Here is a 22,298-nt window from a genome sequence, read left to right on the forward strand (position 1 = left end):
TCTGGATGTCACTGGGTCTGGATCTGGCTGGGCAGGGAGTTTGTGCAGGGCCTGCTCTGGCCATAACTCCTGTGGAGCTCATCTTGGTAACTCACACTTAGAGAATCGTGGGACTGTTAATGTGGGAAAAGTCCTGTCAGATCACTGAGTCCAACCTTCAACCAGCACCGTGGTCACCAAAACACCACGTCCTCAAGTGTCACAGCCACTTGTTGTTTGAGCACTTCCAGGGGTGGGGACTCCACCACTGCCCTGGCAGCCTGTGCCAATGCCTGACAACCCTTTAGTGAAGAAATTTTGCCCATCTGCAATCTAAACCTGCCCTGGCCCAGCCTGAGGCCGTTCCCTCTCCTCCTGTCCCTGTTCCCTGGGAGCAGAGCCCGACCCCCCCGGCTGTCCCCTCCTGTCAGGGAGTTGTGCAGAGCCACAAGGTCCCCCCTGAGCCTCCTCTTCTCCAGGCTGAGCCCCCTCAGGAGGTAGATGAGGGGAATATCTGGATGTGGAAGCAGTGAGGGTGGATGATAACACTCTTTTAGAAAGAGCCAGTCCACCTCCTGCCACGCTCCCCAGCACCATGCTGGGAGGACTTTTCAATGGGCCAAGGGGCTCTTGCAGATTCGGTGCAAAGTTCCAGCTCTCAGCTGGAGCCCCAGGTGCTGTGCAGAGGTGAGAGCTGTGTTTTGACCTCTTTGTCCCTGTCCCTGTGTGTCCCTGCAGCTGAAGGCTCGGTGTGAAGAACTGAAGCTGGATTGGTCAACGCTGTCACTGGAGAACTTGCTGAAAGAGAAGCAGGCCTTGAAGAATCAGATTTCTGAGAAGCAAAAGCACTGTTTGGAACTGCAGGTAGAGAGCAAGAAACAAATGCAGAGTCACCAGTTTGGGGTAGCTTTGGGAAATGGGCCAGTTATGGGTGTTACACTAAATATGGTGGCAAAGAATGAACTAGGATCTGCTTTTTCGTTTGTTCTTTTTTTATTCCCCCGGAGACTGAGCTTTCTATTAGAGGATTTTAGTAAATAAGGACGTGGATGACTTGTAAGGGCAGTAGAAGACTATGACCTGATTCCTTGGTGATGCTGTGGGAGGAATCATTAATAATAATAACCATAATCATGGTTATCATTACATATAATTAAAAACCACAAGCTGATGATTTTTTGTATGTGCTCTGATGTCCCAGCTCAGGAATCACAGAATCTCAGAAAGGTTTGGGTGTGAAGAGTTCTTAAAGCTGATCTCATTCCACCCCTGCCATGGGCAGGGACACCTTCCACTGTCCCAGATTCTCCAAGCTCTGTCCAGCCTGGCCTTAGACACTGCCAGGGAGAGGGTGGGAATTGTTTCCCCCAGAGTGACATTTCTTGTAGTGACAAGGAATAAAACTCCTTTTTGTGAAGAGATTTTCTTTCCCTGTGAGATTGGCTCCAGACTATTCCAGCCTTGGCATGGAGTGACTGTGCAGTACTGAGTTACTCCACACTCTCTCTTGGTTTTAAGATCTGAAAAGCTCTTTCTCAGGGTCTCTGAGCCATTCCCCTCACCTGGGCCTTTTGGTCTTAAGCTCGGAGCAGAATTATTTTCTCAAACTTTGGGTCCCTCCTTCCGCATCGTTCCCAGCAGCAGGGACACTTTTACTTTGAAGAACTTGGAAGCAAAACTCCATAACGTGATGAAATTGTTAAATGCAGTCTTTCATTTTTGTTTTCCTCTTCCTTTAAAGATCAGCATCGTGGAACTTGAGAAGAGTCAGCGGCAGCAGGAGCTGCTGCAGCTCAAGTCCTACACGCCCTCGGAGGAGCCCCTGTCAGTGCAGCTGCACAGCAAAAGCCACCTGAGCCGTGACCCCGAGGCTGAGCACGGCAGGTTCCAGCTGGAGCTGGAGTGCTCCAAGTTCCCCCTGCCCCACATCAACGGCATGAGCCCCGAGCTGTCCATGAACGGCCACGCCACCCCCTACGAGCTCCAGCACGCCTTCAGCCGGCCCTCGTCCAAGCAGAACACCCCCCAGTACCCCAACTCCCACCTGGACCAAGACATTGTGCCCTGCACCCCCAACCACAGCAGCAGGCAGAAGGCAGACAAGGTGACCAGCCTGTCCCTCCCCGATTACACCAGGTTTTCCCCTGCTAAAATCGCCCTGCGGAGACACTTGAATCAGGACCACGGAGTCAATGGAAAAGCAACGGCTAATGAGATACAGAGGTGAGAGGGATGGGGAAGGAGGGCAGTGCTTGGTGGAAATAGCACTGGTAATTTAGATTGCGGAAAGATATTTTTCAAAGTGTAGGTTTATCTGTTTCTAAAAAAAGTTTTGTTTCACAAAAATGAGCGGTGAGAGCTAACGGGGTAAATAAGGTGGGGCAGTGCCTTGAGTGTGGTACAGGAATTCCTTGTCACTGGCTTTGGTGTCCTGACAACTGTACATCTCTCTTCCAGAGCTGAGCATGTCAAAGAGAATGGCCTTACATATCCAAGCCCTGGAATTGCAAATGGCATAAAGCTGAGTCCTCAGGAAACTCGGCCCTCCTCCCCTGCGGCCTTACCCAGTGCAGGAGAGAAGGTAAAGGATCTGCTGCTGCTCAGGTGCTGCCCCTGAGGCAACAAAAGGCAGGCTGGCCAGACTGGGGAGCGCAGGAGTGCTGCCTTCCGTGGCCAGCTTGGCATGGGAAAGGACACAAAATACAGTGGGCGTGATGCAATAAATCAGAGCTGGTCAGAGGGAAAGATACTGCTCTCTGAGCACCAGTAATGCAGTGGGACTGCTGTTTGTTCTGGTCTGCTTCGACTGGGAAAGGAGGCTCTTTCATAGTTATAGAAATCAAGAGTAAAAATTCTGGTCCATGTGATTGGTGCAGCCATGGAGCATACTGGGGCTCACGGAGCAGCAGGTGCCCTGCAGTAGCAGGTTGCCATGGAAATGCATCTGGCTGCTACAGAGGGCCTCAAGATACAAAATCTGACATCTGAGTGCTTTTCACAGAGCTCTAACCAAAACACAGGGAAATGAGCTTGCCTGAGGCTTCCTTTTCCTGATGCTTGGGGCCAGCAGTGGCTTTAATTTACACATTTCTGTGCTGTGGGATGCTGCTGTCCCAGGAGCCTGGTGCTGGTAACCAAGCTGCTCCATGCCTGCCCTGTCTGATGTACAGTCACTGCTCCCAGTCCTGTAATTCCTTAAAAAAAAAGGGGTGGGGGAATGACGCACACATAGAAACGAGCAGGTTATTATTACCTTAAAAAACCTTTCCAATATCCTGTGTAAGGACTTTGCTTTCTCTTTTGATTTTACAGGTTTTGAGAGAGAGAACCTCTGTGAGTAATGGAGAAACTATCACCAGCCTCCCTATCAGTATTCCTCTGAGCACAGTGCAGCCCAATAAACTCCCTGTTAGTATCCCTCTGGCCAGCGTAGTCCTACCTAGCCGTGTTGAGAAGGTGGTGAGTAAGGGATTGTCAACACTTTCCATCCCTAAACCAAAATCCCAGTGGGCAGGAATGGGGTGCTGTGCCCCAGGATCCTCCAGGGGCTGCTGATCCTGGAGGTCTGCTCCTCGAGGGAGGCTGCTCTTGGCTCTTTGGATCCTGTAGATTTTTCCTCTCCTTTCTCTGTGGGGGTGGAGGGGGGTTCAGCCAGGAAGGAGAGTAAAATAAATACCTCAGGAGATCCTAGGCTGGAGTGTGTGTCTGGGTGAAAAGCCTGAGAGTTTGTGGCAGTGGAGGCAGAGAATTGCATGGGCCAATTTGTTTTTAGCCCTGCATTCTGCAGGAACCTGGGAGAGAATCCTTCTGTCTCAGTCACCTCCAAGCTGCCTGTTCTCCTCACACGTGTGCTGGGTGAGCTTGAACAGCCCTTGGGGCTGTGGTACCTCACATGTCAGTGACTGCTCTGCAGCAGAGAGCTTCTGGGCCATCTCTTTTTGAGATGGGACAAGTCCTTGCCTCTTTGAGTGGAGGAGGAGTTCCAAAAGGCCTGGTCCAGTTTCTCACACCAGTTTGTCACAGAAGTGCTGCAGCAGAGAACTGAGAAGCGTTTGCTGCTTCTCCTGAGACCTGCGAGTTAGACTCCATCCCTGGCTTGTCTTTCAGTCCCATGTTGGGAAAGCTGGAGTTGGTTCACAGTGTTGAATCCATTGCATTTTTCCAGCTGAAGACTTCTGGCTTTAGCAGAGCCAGAGTCCGCCCAGCCCTGGGTGGCAGCTCCCTGTTTGTTCAGGCTGCCATTTCACGGGTGCTCTCCATGTTTGGGAGAACATCCTCAGAGAATGTCCCAGAGAACACAGCCTGATGCACTTCATGTTCCCCTTGGGGCTGTTTTGGGCAGCTTGGTGAGCACAGCCCTGGGGACATGATACAACCATCAGTCTCCTCCCTGCTGCAGCAATGGGCTGAGCCATTCCTGCTCCTGGCAGAGCTGTCCTGAGGCTGAATATCCTGTGATGATGAGCCTCCCTCTCTGCACGGTGTCTGCTGTGTGTGAGATACTACTGAAGTGTAATTACCCACTACATTTTTGGCCCATAACGTGCTGATGCATGCTTTTCTCAAAACAAGCTGAGTCTGGGGCACACAGGGAGTAGAGCCACTTCCCAGGGCAGATGTACTAATGCATGTGAATTTGGTTTAAGCTGTAGATTTCTGATGCTGTTTCCTGAAATGCCTGTTTCTCTCCCCAGAGAAGCACACCCAGCCCAGTTCACCAGAGCAGAGACTCGTCGACACTTGAAAAGCAGATTGGTGCTAGTTCTCATAATGGCATAAGCAATGCTGCTGGAAACAAGCCTCTGGCTTTGGCTACCTCAGGTAACAGCCTCCCCTGTGCACAGCTGCTCCTGTGCTGGGGCAGCTCCCAAACACACGTGGCCGAGTTTTCCAAGCACTTCTTGCCAGGTCCTGCAAGCCCCGAAGTGCTGGATAACTGTGGGTGAGACCAGAAACTCATGGATGATGCTCTGATGTGCCTCCAGCTTGGGTGCACCTGGCAGATTGCGTCTGCTGTCCAAGGGTTGGGTTGATGTGCCTTTAGCTGTAAATAAACAGCTGCTTCTGTAAATTCTGTGGGGATCCAGAGGTTCCCACAGATTTGCAGTGTGGCAAACCTGCTGAGTGTTGCACAGCTGGGTCCTGAGCTGGTGTTCTGGCTCTAAAAGTTTTATTTTGCAGTCTTTAAATAGCAGAATGAATTTTTTTGGGGCAGGTTACGGAGGTGCCTCACAAGCAGCTGTAAAGGCACAAGAACCTGGGTGGGAAAAGCTCAAATGGGAGAGGATGGGGATCCCTTTAGGTGCAGGCATTGCTTCTGAACTCACTCATCCGTGGAAATCGTGGTCTTTATCTACTCTGGGAATTCTGTGGGCCAGGAAAGCTAGGTTCTACAGCTGATCTCTCACCAGAGAGTGCTTTTGTTCTCAGTGTTTACCACCCTGAAGGGCTTGGGTTGTTTCAGTATCTGTTCTGCAAAAATTCTTGGCTGCATTTTTCTATAAAGCAAATGACATATTTAAAAAAACCTTGCTGTAAACCATTACCATATTGTTCCCTTCTGCCCATTTCGTTTAGAGAGCCCAGGCCATCCTAGAGCCCAAAACCCATTGATGATACCCCGTGACAAACTCTGAATTCCCTCCCTTGAGGCATTTTTCTGCCACTGTGCCTTTGAAGGTCCCCTGTCACTTCCTAAGTCACAACTTTTTGTTGAATTTGGAGGAGGTGGGCTGTGTGGATGGCAAAGTCCTTCCTTTTTTTTTGGGAAGGGAAGGACTGAGTCAGGCCATCCATTTCCTTGATGAAAGGAAGGAGTTGAGAGTAGGAGAGCCCTGATTTCAAAAGGGGTGATAGTTCAAAGCTTAAACTTGAATTCCATGTCAGACTGGGAGGAGCACGTGTTCTATGGGATACCTCCATATACCAGTGAATTTTCCTGGCCTGGCAAGAGAGCAGTGGAAGCCCCTAAGCCCCAGCTGGCACCTCAGCACCCAGAGCCACGTTCTCACTGCCCCGTGGAAAAGCAGCCGCGTGTTTCCCGTGTAGTCCAGGGCCACTGGCTGCTCTCCAGGCAGAGCTGGAATCCCTCCAGCCCTCCCAGCCCTGTTCTCGGTGACCTCTCTCTCGCTCAGCCCCAGCAATGATCTATACTTTCCCTCTCAACAGGTTTTTCTTACTCTTCTGGCTCCGTGGCAGTCAATGGAAATCTTACAAACAGCCCAGCCCATCTTAACCATAGTGTTGATCAGGCAGCTCTGGACGACTCTGGGAGTCTCTTTAACTCTGTAGGGTCTCGGAGTTCCACTCCACAACATCCTTTGCTAATGATGAGGAACTCTGGGCAGAACTCCCCTGCTCAGCAGCACTCGAGCCCCCGCTTAAGTGGCCCGGCCCAGAGCCTGGCAGGGGGACTGCAGAGTGCAGAGGCTCAGAAGATCTTTGCCGAAGGAACAAAGGGGGACCTGCAGTCTGATGCAGCGTTTTCAGATCCTGAGAACGAGGCCAAGAGGAGAATCATCTTTACAATCTCTCCTAATACAGGACATGTAAAACAATCCCCTTCCAGCAAGCACAGCCCTGCGCCCGCCGGCGGCCAGGCCCACGCGCAGGACGGGAAGAAGCGCGGCCGGCGGAAGAGATCGTGCGCCGGCAATCCCGGCGGGAGCGCCGCCGTCTCCCCGAAACGCAAACCCCTGCCCTCGGTGGCCGGGCTCTTTACACAGCCCTCGGGGTCACCCCTCAACATCAACTCCATGGTAAGGGCTCCACGGGAGGAGCTGTGCTTCGGGAATGCTCTTGGAATTAGGGGTAAACTCCCAGGCTGGAGCTGGAATTGCCGCGAGGGCTCCTCGCAGCAGTTCTGCCTCTCGCTGAGTTGGTGAACAGTTTGTGTATAAGCGGAACGTCTTCAAAGAGCTCTTTGCTGTCAGAGCATTAAAAATCCAAAATAATCTCTTCCCTCATGACAAAGAGCTTGTTTCTGCAGTGAAGTTGATTTTTGAGGCTGTAGATTCAATATTTTGAAAATAGTTTAAGCTAAGATTGACTAAACAGCAGAGGAGTGCCAGAAGCATATGGCATTCTTGCTAATGAAGCCAGCTAGAGAGTTGTGTGCATGTGATCCTGCAGTGTAGTTTGATAAGAAAAGGTTTATCCCAGGTTGTCATTTTCGATTTCAGACATAAAATCAAAGAATGAAAATTAGCTGTTTTTCCAAGTTACACTTAAGCTTTCACCCCAGGTTCTAATGCAGGAGGTGGAAGGTGGCTGCAGCAGCGCTAAACAAGCAGCTGCTGGATGTCCCAGAGCAAGTTAAACCTACATGAAAATCCTTAACAAGATGCCTTCCCAGGGATACTCTCATCCGTAACTGCTTTCTTTCCTTCTCACCCAGGTCAATAACATTAACCAGCCCTTAGAAATAACAGCCATTTCCTCTCCTGAAAACTCCCTGAAGAACTCTCCTGTTCCTTACCAGGACAATGACCAGCCCCCAGTGCTGAAAAAGGAGAAGCCCCTCGTTCAGAGCAACGGTGTCCATTACTCCCCCCTGACATCGGATGACGAGCAGGGCTCTGAGGATGAGCACAATAGCAGCAGGTGAATGCACAGGCACAGTTTCAGGATGAGGTTTCTCTCAGGGCTGATAACACTGCTCTCAGCAGGAGGGGGTTGTGTTTAAGCCTCTTTGTTCCCTTTGCTCGAAGGCCCATCCCATTATCCCAAACCTCTTGTGTGGCTGAAGCTGTGAACAGGGAATGTGTTCAGGCAGTAAAATGTGGGAACCTGCTGCTGCTGCTGCTGCTGCTGTGTTTGCAAGGCTGGCAGGGTCTGGCCCTGGAGAAAACTGGTGGAGAAATGACAGAAATGGAGGAGGATGAGGGGAAGCTCCTCGGGGGCTGCAGCTCCTCCCGAGGGGAGGCAGAGGGGCAGGGGCTGAGCTCTGCTCTGGGACAGGGACAGGAGCCCAGGAAGGGCTGGAGCTGTGTCAGGCCTTGGGATGGAGCTCAGGGAAAGGTTCTTCCCCCCGAGGCTGCTGGGGCACTGCCCAGGCTCCCCAGGGAATGGTCCCAGCCCCGAGGCTGCCAGAGCTCCAGGAGCGTTTGGACAACGCTCTCAGGGATGCCCAGGGTGGGATTGTGGGGGTGTCTGTGCAGGGCCAGGGGCAGGACTGATGATTCCTGTGGGTCCCTTCCCACTCAGGATATTCTGGGATTCTGTAATTTTCTTACTGTGTTGCTTTGTAGGAGCTCTGAGGTTGTGTGTGATCTCTAAGGATCCTGCTCACTCCCAGTTTGAAACTTTCTTTAAAATTCTTCAGTTCCTGCCCCAAACTATTGATGTGTTACTCTGGAAATGGATTATTTGCCACCCTTTGCCTGCCTATGGAGTGCAATATTTTTCTTGTTTAAGATGCTGGAAAACTGTCCAAGAGCAGAGTTAGGTGGGATATTGGGAAGAAATTTTCCCTTGTGAAGATGCTGAGGCCCTGGCACAGGGTGCCCAGAGCAGCTGTGGCTGCCCCTGGATCCCTGGCAGTGTCCCAGGCCAGGCTGGATGGGGCTTGGAGCAGCCTGGGGTGGTGGAAGTTGTCCGTGCCCGTGGCAGGGGTGGAATGGGATGAGCTTTAAGGTCCCTCCAACCCAAACCATCCTATGGTTCTCTGAGAAATACCAATAGAAATGTGGTTCTACTTCTTGTTCTGAAAGAAAAAGAACAACCAAGTTCTCTGAGCATGCACTAATCCTAGTGCAGTAATTCTGCAATAGCTCCTGTCTAAACTTTGTGGTGGGTTTTTTTGGTGCTTATAAATCCCTTTAGTGACACAAAACTGTGGGACTGGGTTGGTTTTTATACTCTCTCATCTGATAAGACCTGACTGATCATGAGGAGTATTGATTGAGAGGGTAAATGTACAACAGAAGGTTTGCTATAGGTGCTATAACCTTTCTATTTTCCCACTAGAATTGAGAGGAAAATTGCAACAATATCATTGGAAAGCAAATCTCCACAGAAGACTGTTGAAAACGGTACGTGTGAGGAATGGGAATTGTTTGTGGGAATGGGAATTGTTTGTGGGAATGGCTGGGCCTTGGAAAAGCTGTCAGTCAGTGGCAGGTTTCTCTCTGCTGCTGCACAATGTGTGGTTCCTAATCATCATTAGCCAGGTGGCTGCTAATTACAGATTTTGGGTGCCTTTTTTCTGTAGTCACAGGTCACCAAAGATCTGACCAGTATTTTCACTGTCTCGGGGTTTGAGGAGGGATGTGTAGTACCAAGATAGGGGGGGAAAAGCAGATCAGTGTTCTCAGACTTTGCCAGAGTATTCAGTGACTTCACAAATATTTCTGCATTCGGTTCAGAAATAGAATTACAGACTGATAAAAGGTGGGTGTTGAAGGATGAAAAATGTGAATGCTTCCCAGAGAAGGGTCTGGAGCAGCTGAGGGAGCTGGGGGGGCTCAGCCTGGAGAAGAGGAGGCTCAGGGGGTCCTCACTCTCTACAACTCCCTGACAGGAGGGGGCAGCCAGGGGGGATCAGGCTCTGCTTCCAGGAAAGAAGGGACGGGATAGGAAGAAATGGCCTCAAGCTGTGCCAGGGGAGGTTTAGATTGGATATTGTGAGAATTTCTTCACTAAAAGTATTGTGAGGCGTTGGAAGGGGCCTCCCAGGGCAGTGGTGCAGTCCCTATCCCTGAAAGTATTCAAAAAAACCAATGGATGTGGCTCTTGAGGATGTGGTTTAGTGATAACCCTGGTGATGGTGTTGGTTGATGATTGGACTTGATGATCTTAAAGGTCTTTTCCAGCCTTAAGGACTCAGTGATTCTATAAAACCCCGTTCTCAAGGGACAATTCATTCAGTGCTGCTTCTTGACATTCATAAACCTTCCCCCCCCATCCAGGTGGCAGCTTATCGGGGAGGAAACAAGCACAAAGCAACGAGAACATGAACAGCAGCAAATGGAAATCGACTTTTTCACCGATATCTGACATCAACCTGACCAAAACCACAGACAGCCCCTTGCAGGCGGTGTCAGCTCTGAGCCAGAACTCCCTGTTTGCCTTCAGGCCGCCCTCCGAGGACGGGCTGGCCATGGACACCAAGGTCCCGGGACACCCCAGGAAGGGCCTGGCCTCGGATGGGCTGAGCCCTGGCACAAACCCCCCCAACGGCTTCACCTACAACGGGGGCCTGTCCTCCGAGCTGGGCCTGCACGGCTTCGTCGACAGCGCCGCTCTCCCACACAAAGCTCCGGACGGGACGGCTCCCAACTGCTCCCTGGGCTTCCCCTCGCAGCGAGGCAAGGACCTGGGGGTGTCAGACACGAACCTTTTCCTGAACAAGAGGCAGCTGGAAGGTCTGGGCACCAAGGGAGAAGAGCTGAGCCGGCCGGGGGTGAAGGGCAAAGAGCTCGGCGAGCTGAGCGGCCGAGCGGGGGGGTCTGCGGAGAAAAACTCTGTGCAGCACAACGGAAAGGTTGGCAAGGGAAGGGACCGAGACGTGGAGTTTAAAAATGGCCACAACCTTTTCATTTCTGCTGCTGTCTCGTCTGGTGGCCTTCTGAATGGTAAAAGCCTTTCTACTGCTGTTTCCTCAGCAGGGAACCCAGCGCCGTCTGTCCCGACGCACCATCCCTTCCTCAACACTCTGACCACTGGATCGCAGTTCCCCCTCGGCCCCATGGCCTTGCAAGCAAACCTCAACTCGGTGACAAATTCCTCAGTCTTGCAGTCCTTATTTAATTCAATGCCAGCTGCTGCCAGTCTGGTCCACGTGTCATCAGCTGCAACCAGACTGACTAATTCTCACACTATGGGGAACTTCTCTCCTGGGGTTACAGGTGGAACAGTTGGAGGTAGGCAGAACTCTTTCTCTGGTATAAGACAGGGCCTAAAGGAAAGTCTGACGCTGCCTCTCCAGGGGTGAAACCCTTTCATTTCTACAGGATGCGAAGCAGATCTGTCCCACATAACCAGTCTCCTCTCTCTCTCTCTTTCTCTCTCTCTCTCTCTCTTGGAATTGCTAGGATGATTTCAGTTCCCCACAGTGAAATCTCATGATCTTTGTCTGCTAGATGAGCTTGTTGTACCACCTTAATGAAACAATACACCCAGACTTTGTGATTGATAATGTTTGCTTGTTCAGATGTTGCTGTGTTGGAACCAACTTAGGTCTGCCTGCAGGTAACAGATTTGACTTGTCCTGGTACCATGTTAAGGATTTCTAACTTGTCAACTTGAGTAAAGGTTGAGATTAGGCCTTGAACGGATTTAGCGTGATCCAGGAGGAGCAGAACATCAGAGGAGCTGGTGTTGGGAGTTCTGTAGAGTTCTGGCCCTTGAATGGACACGAAGAGCATTTCTTGGCCAGGAAGGGCAATGCCATATGCACCTTGCACTTCTGGGATTCTGCACAGGCTTGGCTTCTGTGGCCCACACCAGGGACAAGCTGGCAGGACTAGAAGATAGGCTGAACCTGCCATTTCTAAGTGTCCAGGGCAGTTTTTCTTACCTGCCCATAATCATTCAGGCACCATGTCGGGAAATCCTAACTCTCACATCTCTCAGCACGTAGATTTGCTGGAATTACAACTCCCCTCTGCTGCCCTGTAAGTGGGGGAGCAGGAGGGTGGGGAGGGAAGAGCAGCACTTTGAGTCTTCAGAGAACCAACTCTAAAGACCACTTCTAATCTCATCAAAACTCTGCCCGTGTGGTATAGAGCTGGCAGTTCTTGGGTCTGACCATTTTTCCTCGTGGCATTTAGAGGTTGGCAGTAGGAAAGGTAAGTGGAACCTTTTGTACCTCCTGGCCTGCACCATTATCTCTTCATTGCTTGCTGCCTTCTCACGCTGCATATTTTTGTATGGGGCTGTAACTATTATAATTTTGCTTCTGTTTGTTTGTTTTCTCTTTTTTTTTAAATTTTTTTTTCTTTTTTGTTTTGTTTCTCTTGTCACTTGAGACTGTACAAAGCCCATCTGTTGAAGCTGAGTTTTTCTCTCCTGTTTGCAGGTATTTTTAACCATGCGGTGCCTTCTGCCTCCTCTCCTCATCAATTTGGAGCCAGTTTCAGCAGCAGTGCTGTCTCTAGCAGCACCGTGCTAAGCTTAAACCCTCTGCAGGCTGTTGCCAGCACCTCATCCTCATCCTTCCCACCCTCTTCCTCTAATTTAGTAACATCTAGTGAGACTAGACCTGCTCAGCACCTCAACAGAGCGCCAGTGCAATCTGTCTTCCATCCCCCTCCGCCCCCTCCTAACGTGTCCTTGCCTCCCCCTCCTCCTCTACTCGCTTCTAACTCCGAGCCTGCTCTCCTGCAGAACCTGCCCTCCATCCCCCCCGGCGAGACGTTCCTGCCCTCCTCCTCTGCTCCTGTCCCGTCTAACTCTTCTTTGTCTATTAAACTGGCTTCTCTCCAGCACAAACCCTCCCGGCCCTCCTTTACAGTCCATCACCCGCCCCTGCCCCGCGTGCTCCCGCAGCCCAACGCCGCTGGCACGGCCGCTATGTGGGTGACCCTTGGCATGCAGCCTCCTTATGCTTCGCACCTTTCGGGGGTTAAGCCACGATAAAGAGCTTGCTTAGCTAACAGTTCTTGTTTTGTAAGGTAAGGCCAGACACAAAACCAGAGGAGTTTGCGTGCGAGATGCTCACTGACGCTTCTTCCTTTGCAGAGAGAGGTCGGGGCCGGGGCTCCGGGAAACGGAAACCTCTGAAACGGGGAGAACGACCCCTAGAGTGGGGGAGAGAAACCTCTAAAATGGGAAGAGAAATCTCTAAACTGTGGGGAGCAAATCACCTGGTGGCAGAGGATGGAAAATGTTGGTGCCCTCTGTTCTGGGAGTCAGGATTTCTCGACAAGGAGTGCTCGCAGGGGTAACTCTGCTCTGGCTCAGGGTTATGTTCAGGCTGAGATGTCTTCATAGAAAGAATATTCTTTCTGGGCATAGTAACAGGAGGAAATGTCTATTTTAACGTGGTTTTGTACAGTTGTTGGAAGTGGATGTTGCCATCTGATCCCCCTCCCCTCCTGCACAGCCTGTTTATCCCAAACCACTGAGGTGCCCAAAGGTTCCTCTTTGTGACTCTGTGTGACAACGTGGTGGTCAGTAAAACCTGCCAGTCAACAACAGCTGCTCTAAATAGTCATTAAGTTAAAAATCTCTAGGTTATAAGCTTCAGCTTTGCTTGGAGAGCCAATTCCCTGGGCCTGCAGTGCAGTCAGTGTCCCCTGCACCACTGGAAACACAACCGCAGGTAGCAGAGAAGGGCTGTGAATCCCCCTGTCACTTCCCTGTGCTGGACTTGCTGCCAGGGCCAGCAGGAACACACTCAGCAGATGTTTCATTTTTGCTCACAAGCCCTGGGAGCACAGGGAATGTGCAGGGGGAAGCGAGCTCCACTGTCCACAAAGGCCGTAGGAGAGGAGGGTTCTGGAGGCTGTGTGCATTTCTCCCGAAGCAGGTATTTATTGAACTGTCTCTAGAGCTACTCCAGAATAAACTGTACCACCACAGAGCTGGGTACTGTGATTCATACAAACACTCTGTGGCAATCCTGCTGTACCAACTCGTGCTTGCCAAGTGCATCCAGCGTGTCCAGCCCCAGAGCTGGCTCCGTGCTTTCCTTGTAGGTCTGTGATGTTGTTGCTGTCTACCGGTACCAAAGCTACAAACGTGGTTGAACGCACTTTGCTGCTTATAAAACTCGATTACAACATACCTGAGAGAGCCTCTGTGCATTGTGTGTAGTGTCTTCCTGATCAAATTCCTCCTCAGACACCACAAACCCCTGGTTAGGCTTTTGGGAGGCACGTAAGTATTGCCAGGCCCTTCCCCGCAGGCTGAGCAAGGGCTTTGTGTGCCCGCAGAGAGGTGGGCTTGGAAAACCCCAAACAGAGAGAGGATGGGGATGGTGAGGAGGGTCAGTCTGGGGTCTGTGTGTGAGGGCAGTGTGAGAGTCTCTGCTGGAATTATCTGGAGCTGAGGCCATGCTGGATTAGGATCCATCAGGTGTGACAGTCCCTGTCACTGAAACGCACTGAAAATAGAGGCAAAGCACAAAAAGGGACTTTGGCAGAAGAGCAGCTGGGTTGTGGAGCACAGGAGCAGAGCTGATGGTGCCAGAGGTGGTTGTGATCCCAAGCCCTGTGGTTTGAAGCCAGGTCAGGTATTTGAGCAGTGTCCTTGATTTCAGTGAGAACAGATGTGTTCTTGAACTGGGGACTGAAATAACCTGCTTTGCTTCTCTTCTGTGGAGCCAGGCTGGGACAGCTGGGGCTGTTCACCTGGAGAGGAGAAGGCTCCAGGGAGAGCTCAGAGCCCCTGGCAGGGCCTGAAGGGGCTCCAGGAGAGCTGGAGAGGGACTGGGGACAAGGGATGGAGGGACAGGACACAGGGAATGGCTTCCACTGCCAGAGGGCAGGGATGGATGGGAGATTGGGCAGGAATTGTTGGCTGTGAGGGTGGGCAGGCCCTGGAATGGATTTCCCAGAGCAGCTGTGGCTGCCCCTGGATCCCTGGCAGTGTCCCAGGCCAGGCTGGACACTGGGGTTTGGAGCACTCTGGGACAGTGGGAGGTGTCCCTGCCCATGGCAGGGGTGGCACTGGATGAGCTTTGAGGTCCCTTCCAGCCCAAACCTTTCTAAGATTCATAATGCCCCTCCCCCAGAATAATAACAAAACTCAAAGCAGATTAATTTGTACTATGAAACAGTGAAGTACTGAGGGGGGAAATACCTTTTTTTTTTACTCTTTTCCCCTCACTTGATGTCAGTCTCATAGGAGAGAGTTCAACACAGTCACAGCTTGAAAAACTGCAGCATTTGGAGGGGCCACATGTCCCTTGGAACATCCATCCTTTCCTCTCGTTGGGATTGGGTCAAGATTTGCTTCATCTGAGGAGGCTGAGGAGGTCTTGGAGCAATGTAGGAATGATTGACACATCTAACAACACAGCAGATTTTTGCCTTTTATTTAGATGAGTCTCTTCCTCTCCTCCTGTTGTGCAGGTAACTAGGATTTCTACCTCAACCCAATGTGACCTATGCAAGGACAACGTGGACCAACTTCACTCGGCTTCCACTGAAAGGTGCTCACCTGGCCTGTGCAGGGGTTTCTACTCTCTTACTACTGGACAAAATAAAAACCATAAAAAAGACCTAAACGACAGAGCAAACATTTACTGTGAATCTGAGTTAAAAAAAAAAAAAAAAAAAGGAAAAAAGGCAAAAAAAAAAAAAAAGGCAAAAGAAATGCTTAAAGCTCCAGTTTGTATTGTTGATAGTTTAGATAAAGTATTTATCTTTTTTTTAAAGTGAAAACAATTTTGACTTATTTTATTCCACCTAGACTCATAAATACAAGTTATTATTATTAAATTCTCAGAATACTAAAGGACTGGCACACCAGCAGAGATGTAAAAGAGCCTCCTCGGTGCTATTTTGTCCGTCAGAACTGTGCCTCTGGTTTGAATCCTTGGTGCTGATTTTGGGGGGTTGACCAATGCCAAACCCACGTCTTAAAGGTCTGCAGATTATTTATTCCCCTGACTCTGTTCATATCCCAAAATCTGCTTGGTTGGCAGCCGGGGCTGGCGGGGGAAGGAATTCTCCTCCCTCGGGGTTTGGTTCAGACTGAGCCAGGCGCTTTTTAACTGGGTGGGTTTTAATTGAGTTTGTGACTAACGAGGGCTCTGTGCTCCCCTCTGGAGCAGTCTGGGCAGGCACAGCCCACGCAGGCACAGTTGGAACAGGAGAAATCCAAGTCCTGCCCCATCCAAACTACTTCCCCGGGCCATTTGCAGTTGCTGGTGGCACTGGGGTCACTGTGAATTTTGGTAGCTGGTCTGGTAACTCGCTTCTTGGGGCTGGCCTTGGCGTAGGAACATGCTGTGTGCCGTCTGGTGCTGGTGCAGCCCTTTCCCCAGCCTTGGGAAGAGTCAACATTGTGCTTCTGTCCTGCTGCAGGGTGCAGAGTTTGCTCAGCTCGTTGTTTTATTTGTTCCAAGCACGACGTGTTTCCCTGGTAGGGTTTTGATACTTGACTCCAACCCGGCTCGGCCGTGTACATGAATTGACAAAGGTGCATTTTGCTTTCGTGTTCCTTTGCTTTTGAATAGGTTCTTGAATGGTAGTTCACAAAAACACCCTGACCTGGCTGCCTGTGCCGCCACTGCCTCCCCTGGGGCAGGGACTTGTGTCGTGACTCGGTGTCGTGTGTGCAGGAAGGGCCGATTTTATAGAGCTGTGATGAAATCTTCCAACTTTCCTATGGTTTATTCCCTTTGTTTTTAGGTTGTACAATGCACAATGAACCTGTAAAAACCTATTTATTAAAGTGTACAAAATGAGGAGGAGAAGGAGGATCCATTTAAGTAGAAATCAGGCAAGTCTGAGTTCAGGCCGGGCCAAGCACCAGTAAAGGAAACTACAGTAGAAAGGGGATTGCAACAGCAAAATCACTGGAAAAAAAATCACATTCAGGCTTTGAAAACACCTCCCTGCTGGCCCTGGTGCTCAGAGGGGCAACGCTATGTCTTTAAATCCCTCCTGATGCTCCCTGGTGAGTCTCCCAGTGCAGCAATCAGGCACTGGCAGGAGCTCCATGGAGCATCCTGGGGTCACAAACAGCTGCTCGGCTCCTGCCTCTGGGTTTGGAGCCAGTGAGGTCCCTGTGCCCTCCTGTGCCCTCCTGTCCCCACCTGTGCCCTCCTGTGCCCTCCTGTGCCCTCCTGTGCCCTCCTGCTGCCCGGATCCAGCAGGGTTGGAAGTGTTTGGAGAGGGGGTGAGGGGCTGTAGCAGCTCCCACCCTCTGCAGGGTTCGGCTCTCTGTGCCTCATCCTGGGCAGTCTCAGGAGAGATTTAGGACCAAGTGCCGTTGTTTTGTTGGTTCCTGAGTGTGTCTTCCATGGGAGCCTCTGTGTGCAGGCTCTGGGGTCAGCTTTGCCTCCTTATCCGCTGGGAAGGGACTGGAAGCCCTGGGACTCGGGGGCCTTTTGGAATGTCTTCTGCTTTGCGTGCGGGACAGGGTGTGTCCTGCTGAGGGACTGGCAGCGTGAGGAAAACCTGGAAAAGGGCAGGAAAGCTGGGAAGGGTGAGAGCTGAGGAACATCCAGTAGCTTCTCGTAGGAGCCAAACACAGTGTATGTCCTGGAATCCAGGAGCACAATGTAACCCAGATGTTTTGCAGCTGGGAGTTGGGCAGCTCCAGCTTCTTCCCCAGCACACAGCAGAGTGCTGGGGCCTCTGGAGACTGTAAATGAGTGATTGCTGGAGGGGCAGCAGCCTTAATTAATTTCCTAATTACCTCTCCCCCATCGTTCATATCTCTGGTAAGAGAGAGAGGAGGAGGAAATAGAAGTAGAAGCTTTTCATCCCCCTGATTTTATCAGATCCTTTCCTGCAGAGAGACCAGGACATGGTGCCCCTTGGAGCTCTCGTGCCTCCCTTCACCTCCAACCACGGAGATCCAGCAAGAAAACTCTGCTGCCATCCCTTGTTCTGGTTTGGTTGGTGCCCAAGGCACTCACGGGATTTGTGCTGGAGAAGGAGCCAACCCACAGATTCCATGGAACCCTCTGCATCCCAGGAGTGCTGGAGGAATGGGGTGCTCTGCATCCAGCAGTTCAGGAATTCTGGGGAGCCACACTGAGCTGTCAGAGAGGTCAGGGTGGCCCGGGCACTGCCTCCTCACAGTTGGACTCAAAGATCTGTTCCAACCTGAACAATTGTATGATTCCAGGACCCTTTGGAGCAAAGGCCTTGGGTGAGGAGTTTGTCACCTGCTCTTTGGTGGGTGTTGTGGAAAAGCAAAGCCCATCTGTCCCTCAGTGTCACCTTTGGCCACTGCTTTGGTGGCCAGCCCGTGTCCAAGGCTCAGGAGCAGCCTTGGGAATGGGCAGCGCAACCCCTGGAGCTCAGCTCTGGGCTGTCACTGAGCCCCTGCCAAGGGCCCAGGATTCGTGAGTCTGGGGCTCTCCAGGCGTCCTCCAGGAAGGCTCAAGGGAACCAGACCCTGGAATGAATCTTTGGGATTCCTGGGCAGAGATCCAGTCTGCCTGCGCCCCGGTGCCTGCTGGCATCCCAGTGCCTGCTGTCCCACCCTGCCATTCCATACTGGAGGAATCTGGAGCTGCTCCGGCCTTGCCCGTGTCTTCCCCCCGCCCCAGCCCTGCGCTGGAACTGCTCCTGGTAGTGATTCCCAAGTTGTTCTTCCGGAGGGGCCTGCTCAGCACTGAGGTGGGAAACCAAGGAGGCAGTTTGGGACTGGGGTCTCAGCACTGGCTGAGCTGGGAGATGTTTTTTGCCAAGAGATTCCTGGTTTTGTCTTCCCTCTCCCTGACCTTTTATTGCTTTGCCGTGATGTGGAGCAAGCTCAAAATCGTGGAATCACAGAACATCCTGAGTTGGAAGGGACCTGGAGGCTCACTGAGTCCAGCTCCTGGCCAGTGGGAAGAGCTTTCACCTGGCTGAAGGCAGACCTTGGAGCTGGTGGGATCTGATCCATGTGGCCACAGCTGTGACCCCGCTGCCGGGACACTGAGCCAGAAGCTGAAACCTGTTTGCAATAACTGAAGATACCCTGGAGCAATCAAAGCCAAACAGTTCCAGAAAAGAGAATTTCTCCTGCTGGTGCTGGGTCCAGTTGTTGTCACACAATTCCCCCTCCTCCACGCCCCTGCTGCCTGTGAAGGACTCGCCAGGAAGCAAAAACACATCTTGGAGCAAGTCTGCTGCCAAAAAAATGGAACTTCCTGAGTGCTGTGCTGAGGAAAACCTGTCTGCTGCTAAATGTCAGCCTTGAGGAACAAGACTTGCGTGGGCTCTTCGTTTTTTGGGGATTTGCCACCTCTGGCTCGCCAGGCCCAGTCCCCTGGGACCCACGGTGCTGGGAGGGTTCCAAAGGCACTGGACCTAAATTTGGGATTTGCTGCAGATGAGTCACTCAGCAGCCATTCCTCTTCCATCAGCCAGGGGTGTGGGGACACCTAGCAGTTGGATTGCTGAGGGAGTGGAGGCTGGATCCGAGCTGGTGCAGGGATCCCGGGGATGTGGAGGTGTCCCCCATCCCCTCTCCCGGTACAAACGAGGCTGTTCCCTGCGGGAAGGTGTGGATCAGTCTGGACAACCAGGGAACATCACCTCAGTTCAGGTGTGGGTGCTGTGAGAGAGGAGGAGAAGCAGCTTTTTAGGCAAGCAGCAGGGAATACAGCACATCCTCACTGTCCCTGCCATTCCGGGACCGAGCATCATCCCCAGCTCCTTCTCATCAGCGGGAATTTGTGTCTTCTCGACCAGACAGATCAGAAATTCTTGTGCTTCCATCTCTTTTCCTTCCCTCCTGCACTTTATCTTCCAGGGCAGGCTTTGTGGTGCCCCTGTTCTTGGCCGGGGTTTGGCTCTGGGCTCAGCCTGGCATGGGAGGTGGGATTCCCCGTGCCGGGACTCGCTGGCGGGATCAAACGGAGCTTGGAGGGTCTGAGTGTGGGATCACACCCACAGTCCCTCAAGTCCTGCAGGCAGGAAGGTGACATCACTTGGTCATGAATGGATTTACTCATCTCTTTTTGCATCCAGAGGTTGCAAATCCCCAGGACTTGACACTCAGCGTGAAACTCACCCAGCTCCGGGTCACACTCAGTTCAAGCGCTGAGTCACTTTCTTCTTTCTTTAGTCAAACTTAATCCTCGAGGAAGTCTCTTGAGCAATTACAGCCTGGGAGTGGAGAGGTTTCCAGCCTGATCAGCTCTTCCATCCCACCTGGGAACATCTCCATTGCTCCAGGGCTGCTTGGGGCTGTGTCCCTGCCCTCACCCCGCTGGGGACAGGTTTCCTTCTGTGTCATGTGCCGGGGTCACTTCTTCAGCCTTCTTTGGGCTGAGGCTAAATGACCTTTAGAGGTGCTTTCCGAGCTGTCCTGATTCCCTGTACGGACACATCTGGGAGGTGGAGGCTGAGAGGCAGACCTGCCTCACCTGCTGCTCCGGCACCTTCACCCCGGTGCTGTGGGGTACAACAGTTGGCAGCTCAGTGCTCCCCACCACAGAGAATTCACTGCCTCTGCCCCTTGATTCCATCTCATCCCTTGGAAGAGCCCGGGTCTTCCTGTACTGCTGGGCTGCCCTTTGCAGGGGAAGATCTTTTCTTGTGGCCACGGACAGGCGGCCTGGGGCTTGGTTCTTGCTGGGATCGTGTGTTCAGGAAGGAGCATCTGCTACCCCAACCCGTTAGTTTTCCACTTGGAAGAGAGTCCAGGCAGAGGAGAGGCCGAGGGAGTGGTGGCAGGGACAGTCTCAGCAGTGCAGAGCCGCTGGGGACACCCAGCCCTGGCTCAGGGAGGGGACAGCCAGTGCTTCCAGCTCCTCAGGGCCCATCTTGGCACTTGGGACCCGTGGGATCTGTGGGATCTGTGGGATTTGTGCCCTCGGGATGCTCCAGCTCCCCTGCCCCACTCCAGCTCCTGCTGATTGCGGGCAGAGGATCCTCCCAGCGCTGGGAGCTGTTCTCAGGCTGCTGATGGTGATTCCTCTCCCTGCTCAGCCTTCCCAGGGCCATTCCTTCCCTCGTCAGCCGGCTCTGGAGCAGCCCCGAGCCCTGGGGTCAGTGTCCCCGGGGAGCCGGGGTTTCTCCTGGTGCTGGTGCCCAGCTGCCTTTGCTCGCTCACGTCCCGTGTCACCCGTTTGCTTTCGGTGCTGGAATTTGGGAACCTGAGCGTTCTCCCTGTGTTTTGTCCCGGGTAACTCCACCCTGGAGTTATCCCAGCTCCCAGGGGTGGCTGCTGTGGAAAATTTTGCTTTCCTTGTTGTTCTGCCTGAGCCAAAAGCACAGAGGGGATTGAGGACTGGGAGCAGGGGAGGGCCTTGGACAGGGCTCTGAACCCAGGATCCTTTTTGGGGAGCAGAAATTACGCAGTGTTTTTGTGAACTATCTTTGCAGCACTGAGGAAAAATCACAGGAATTGGAATTATAGGAGCACAGATGTGCAGTCAGTGTATGAATATTTGAAGTCTTACTGGTTTTAAAGGGGTTTTTAATTTTTTTTTTTTTTTTCTCCATTTCCATTTTCCGCTTCATTTGCGGATCAGGTTTTCACTAAAAGCTGGAGTTCCAGTTTCAAAATGTTGTTGTGCCATATTTTATTTATCCTTATACATTATAAATATATAAATATCTATTTAGACTGAATATTGCATTGAAAGATGCTGTTATTGGGAACTTCAGGGTTTCAACCTGCGACAAAAAAAATTGGGAAATAATTCTCCAGTACTTCTGCTGTTTGGGACTTTCTTCCTGAAGAGGCTCCTTGAGTTCTTTATGGTGTAAAAACAAAATCACATCTGAAAATTCAAAGTTTGACGATGCTAACCCTGAAGTTCTCAGGTTTGTGATCCTTTGGTTTTCTTGAGGTACATCTGGTTGCTTTTTCTGGTGCAGTCAAATAATTTTTTAAAAGGTTTTGTCTCTGGAGTTGTTGAGGAAAAGGTGGAATGGGTTGATCCATCCTGCTTGGCTTTTTTAACCTATTAATCTTTGAAGTGATCCATTTCCAATTAAAACCCAACTTTTTAGGTCTCTGTTCTATTTAAACCTTTTAGGAGTGAGAGCCTGCCCTCGCTGAGTGGGACTTGGATGGGGAAAGCAGTAGATGATGAGGTTGCTGTTGCTCAGGAATTGATTAGTAAACTTTTAACTACTAATAAAAATCCATTTTTCAATGGATTTTTAGAAAAACCCATTTTCTTAGGACAGTGATATGGGATGTTTCCTAGTGAATAGGAATTAGTTTATATAGTTTAGCCTATTAAACTGAATTATTTAAAATTCAAACTTCCCCTAATTTATCTCTTTTTTTTTTTTTTGCTGTTATTTTTTTTGTTTTCTCTTTTTTTTTTTTTTTTAAATTTTTTTTTTTTTTAATACTGGTAAGTTGTCCTGTCATTCCTTTCATTCCTGCCTAGCAGTAGTGTGAATTCTGGTGTGTATATATGTATGTATAATATATATATTTCCACCCGGCCTTTCTAATTCTCCACAATGTAAGAGTTAGTTTTTGCTCCCCTCCCTCCACTTAATTTCTTGTGTCTCCCTCGATTTGTAATTGAAACGATGCTTTGAAGTTTTGTCTTTATATTAAAGTGTCTGTATTTTAATACACCGAGCTCGTGTGGACTTTCACTGCCTCAGGACGGGCTGGAATCAGGAGGGGAATGGGATTTGGGGATTTTGTGGGGGCACAGAGAGACAGAGAGCCCTGATCTAGGGGGCACCTTCAGCTCTGGGGGTTTGGGGATCCTGCGCAGGGACAGCAGGGCC

The 22,298-nt window shown here is 51.2% G+C and overlaps 1 protein-coding gene across 8 annotated transcripts in view; it reads left to right on the top strand.

Annotated features, from left to right (window-relative positions):
• DOT1L (DOT1 like histone lysine methyltransferase) overlaps positions 1 to 22,139 on the top strand; it is a 75,344-nt gene extending 53,205 nt beyond the window's left edge. For 2 of the 8 annotated variants that reach the window (XM_066205675.1, XM_066205676.1), the window contains exons 19-29: positions 718 to 843; positions 1,721 to 2,202; positions 2,437 to 2,560; positions 3,292 to 3,438; positions 4,674 to 4,800; positions 6,148 to 6,737; positions 7,376 to 7,581; positions 8,947 to 9,011; positions 9,888 to 10,841; positions 11,999 to 12,593; positions 14,997 to 22,139. In XM_066205675.1, the coding sequence (XP_066061772.1) occupies positions 718 to 843; positions 1,721 to 2,202; positions 2,437 to 2,560; positions 3,292 to 3,438; positions 4,674 to 4,800; positions 6,148 to 6,737; positions 7,376 to 7,581; positions 8,947 to 9,011; positions 9,888 to 10,841; positions 11,999 to 12,558 (3,381 nt within the window). In that variant the 3' untranslated portion in view covers positions 12,559 to 12,593; positions 14,997 to 22,139. Of the gene's footprint in view, positions 1 to 717; positions 844 to 1,720; positions 2,203 to 2,436; positions 2,561 to 3,291; positions 3,439 to 4,673; positions 4,801 to 6,147; positions 6,738 to 7,375; positions 7,582 to 8,946; positions 9,012 to 9,887; positions 10,842 to 11,998; positions 12,594 to 12,660; positions 12,863 to 14,996 lie in introns of all 8 variants that reach the window. The other 6 variants (XM_066205678.1, XM_066205677.1, XM_066205679.1 and 3 more) reach the window with 6 other exon arrangements.
• Positions 22,140 to 22,298: the final 159 nt, after the last annotated feature.

This window comes from Chamaea fasciata, unplaced genomic scaffold, assembly GCF_029207755.1.
Source record: "Chamaea fasciata isolate MVZ Bird 193981 ecotype frontalis unplaced genomic scaffold, bChaFas1.0.hap1 SCAF_28, whole genome shotgun sequence".
Classification (NCBI taxonomy): Eukaryota; Metazoa; Chordata; class Aves; order Passeriformes; family Sylviidae; genus Chamaea; species Chamaea fasciata.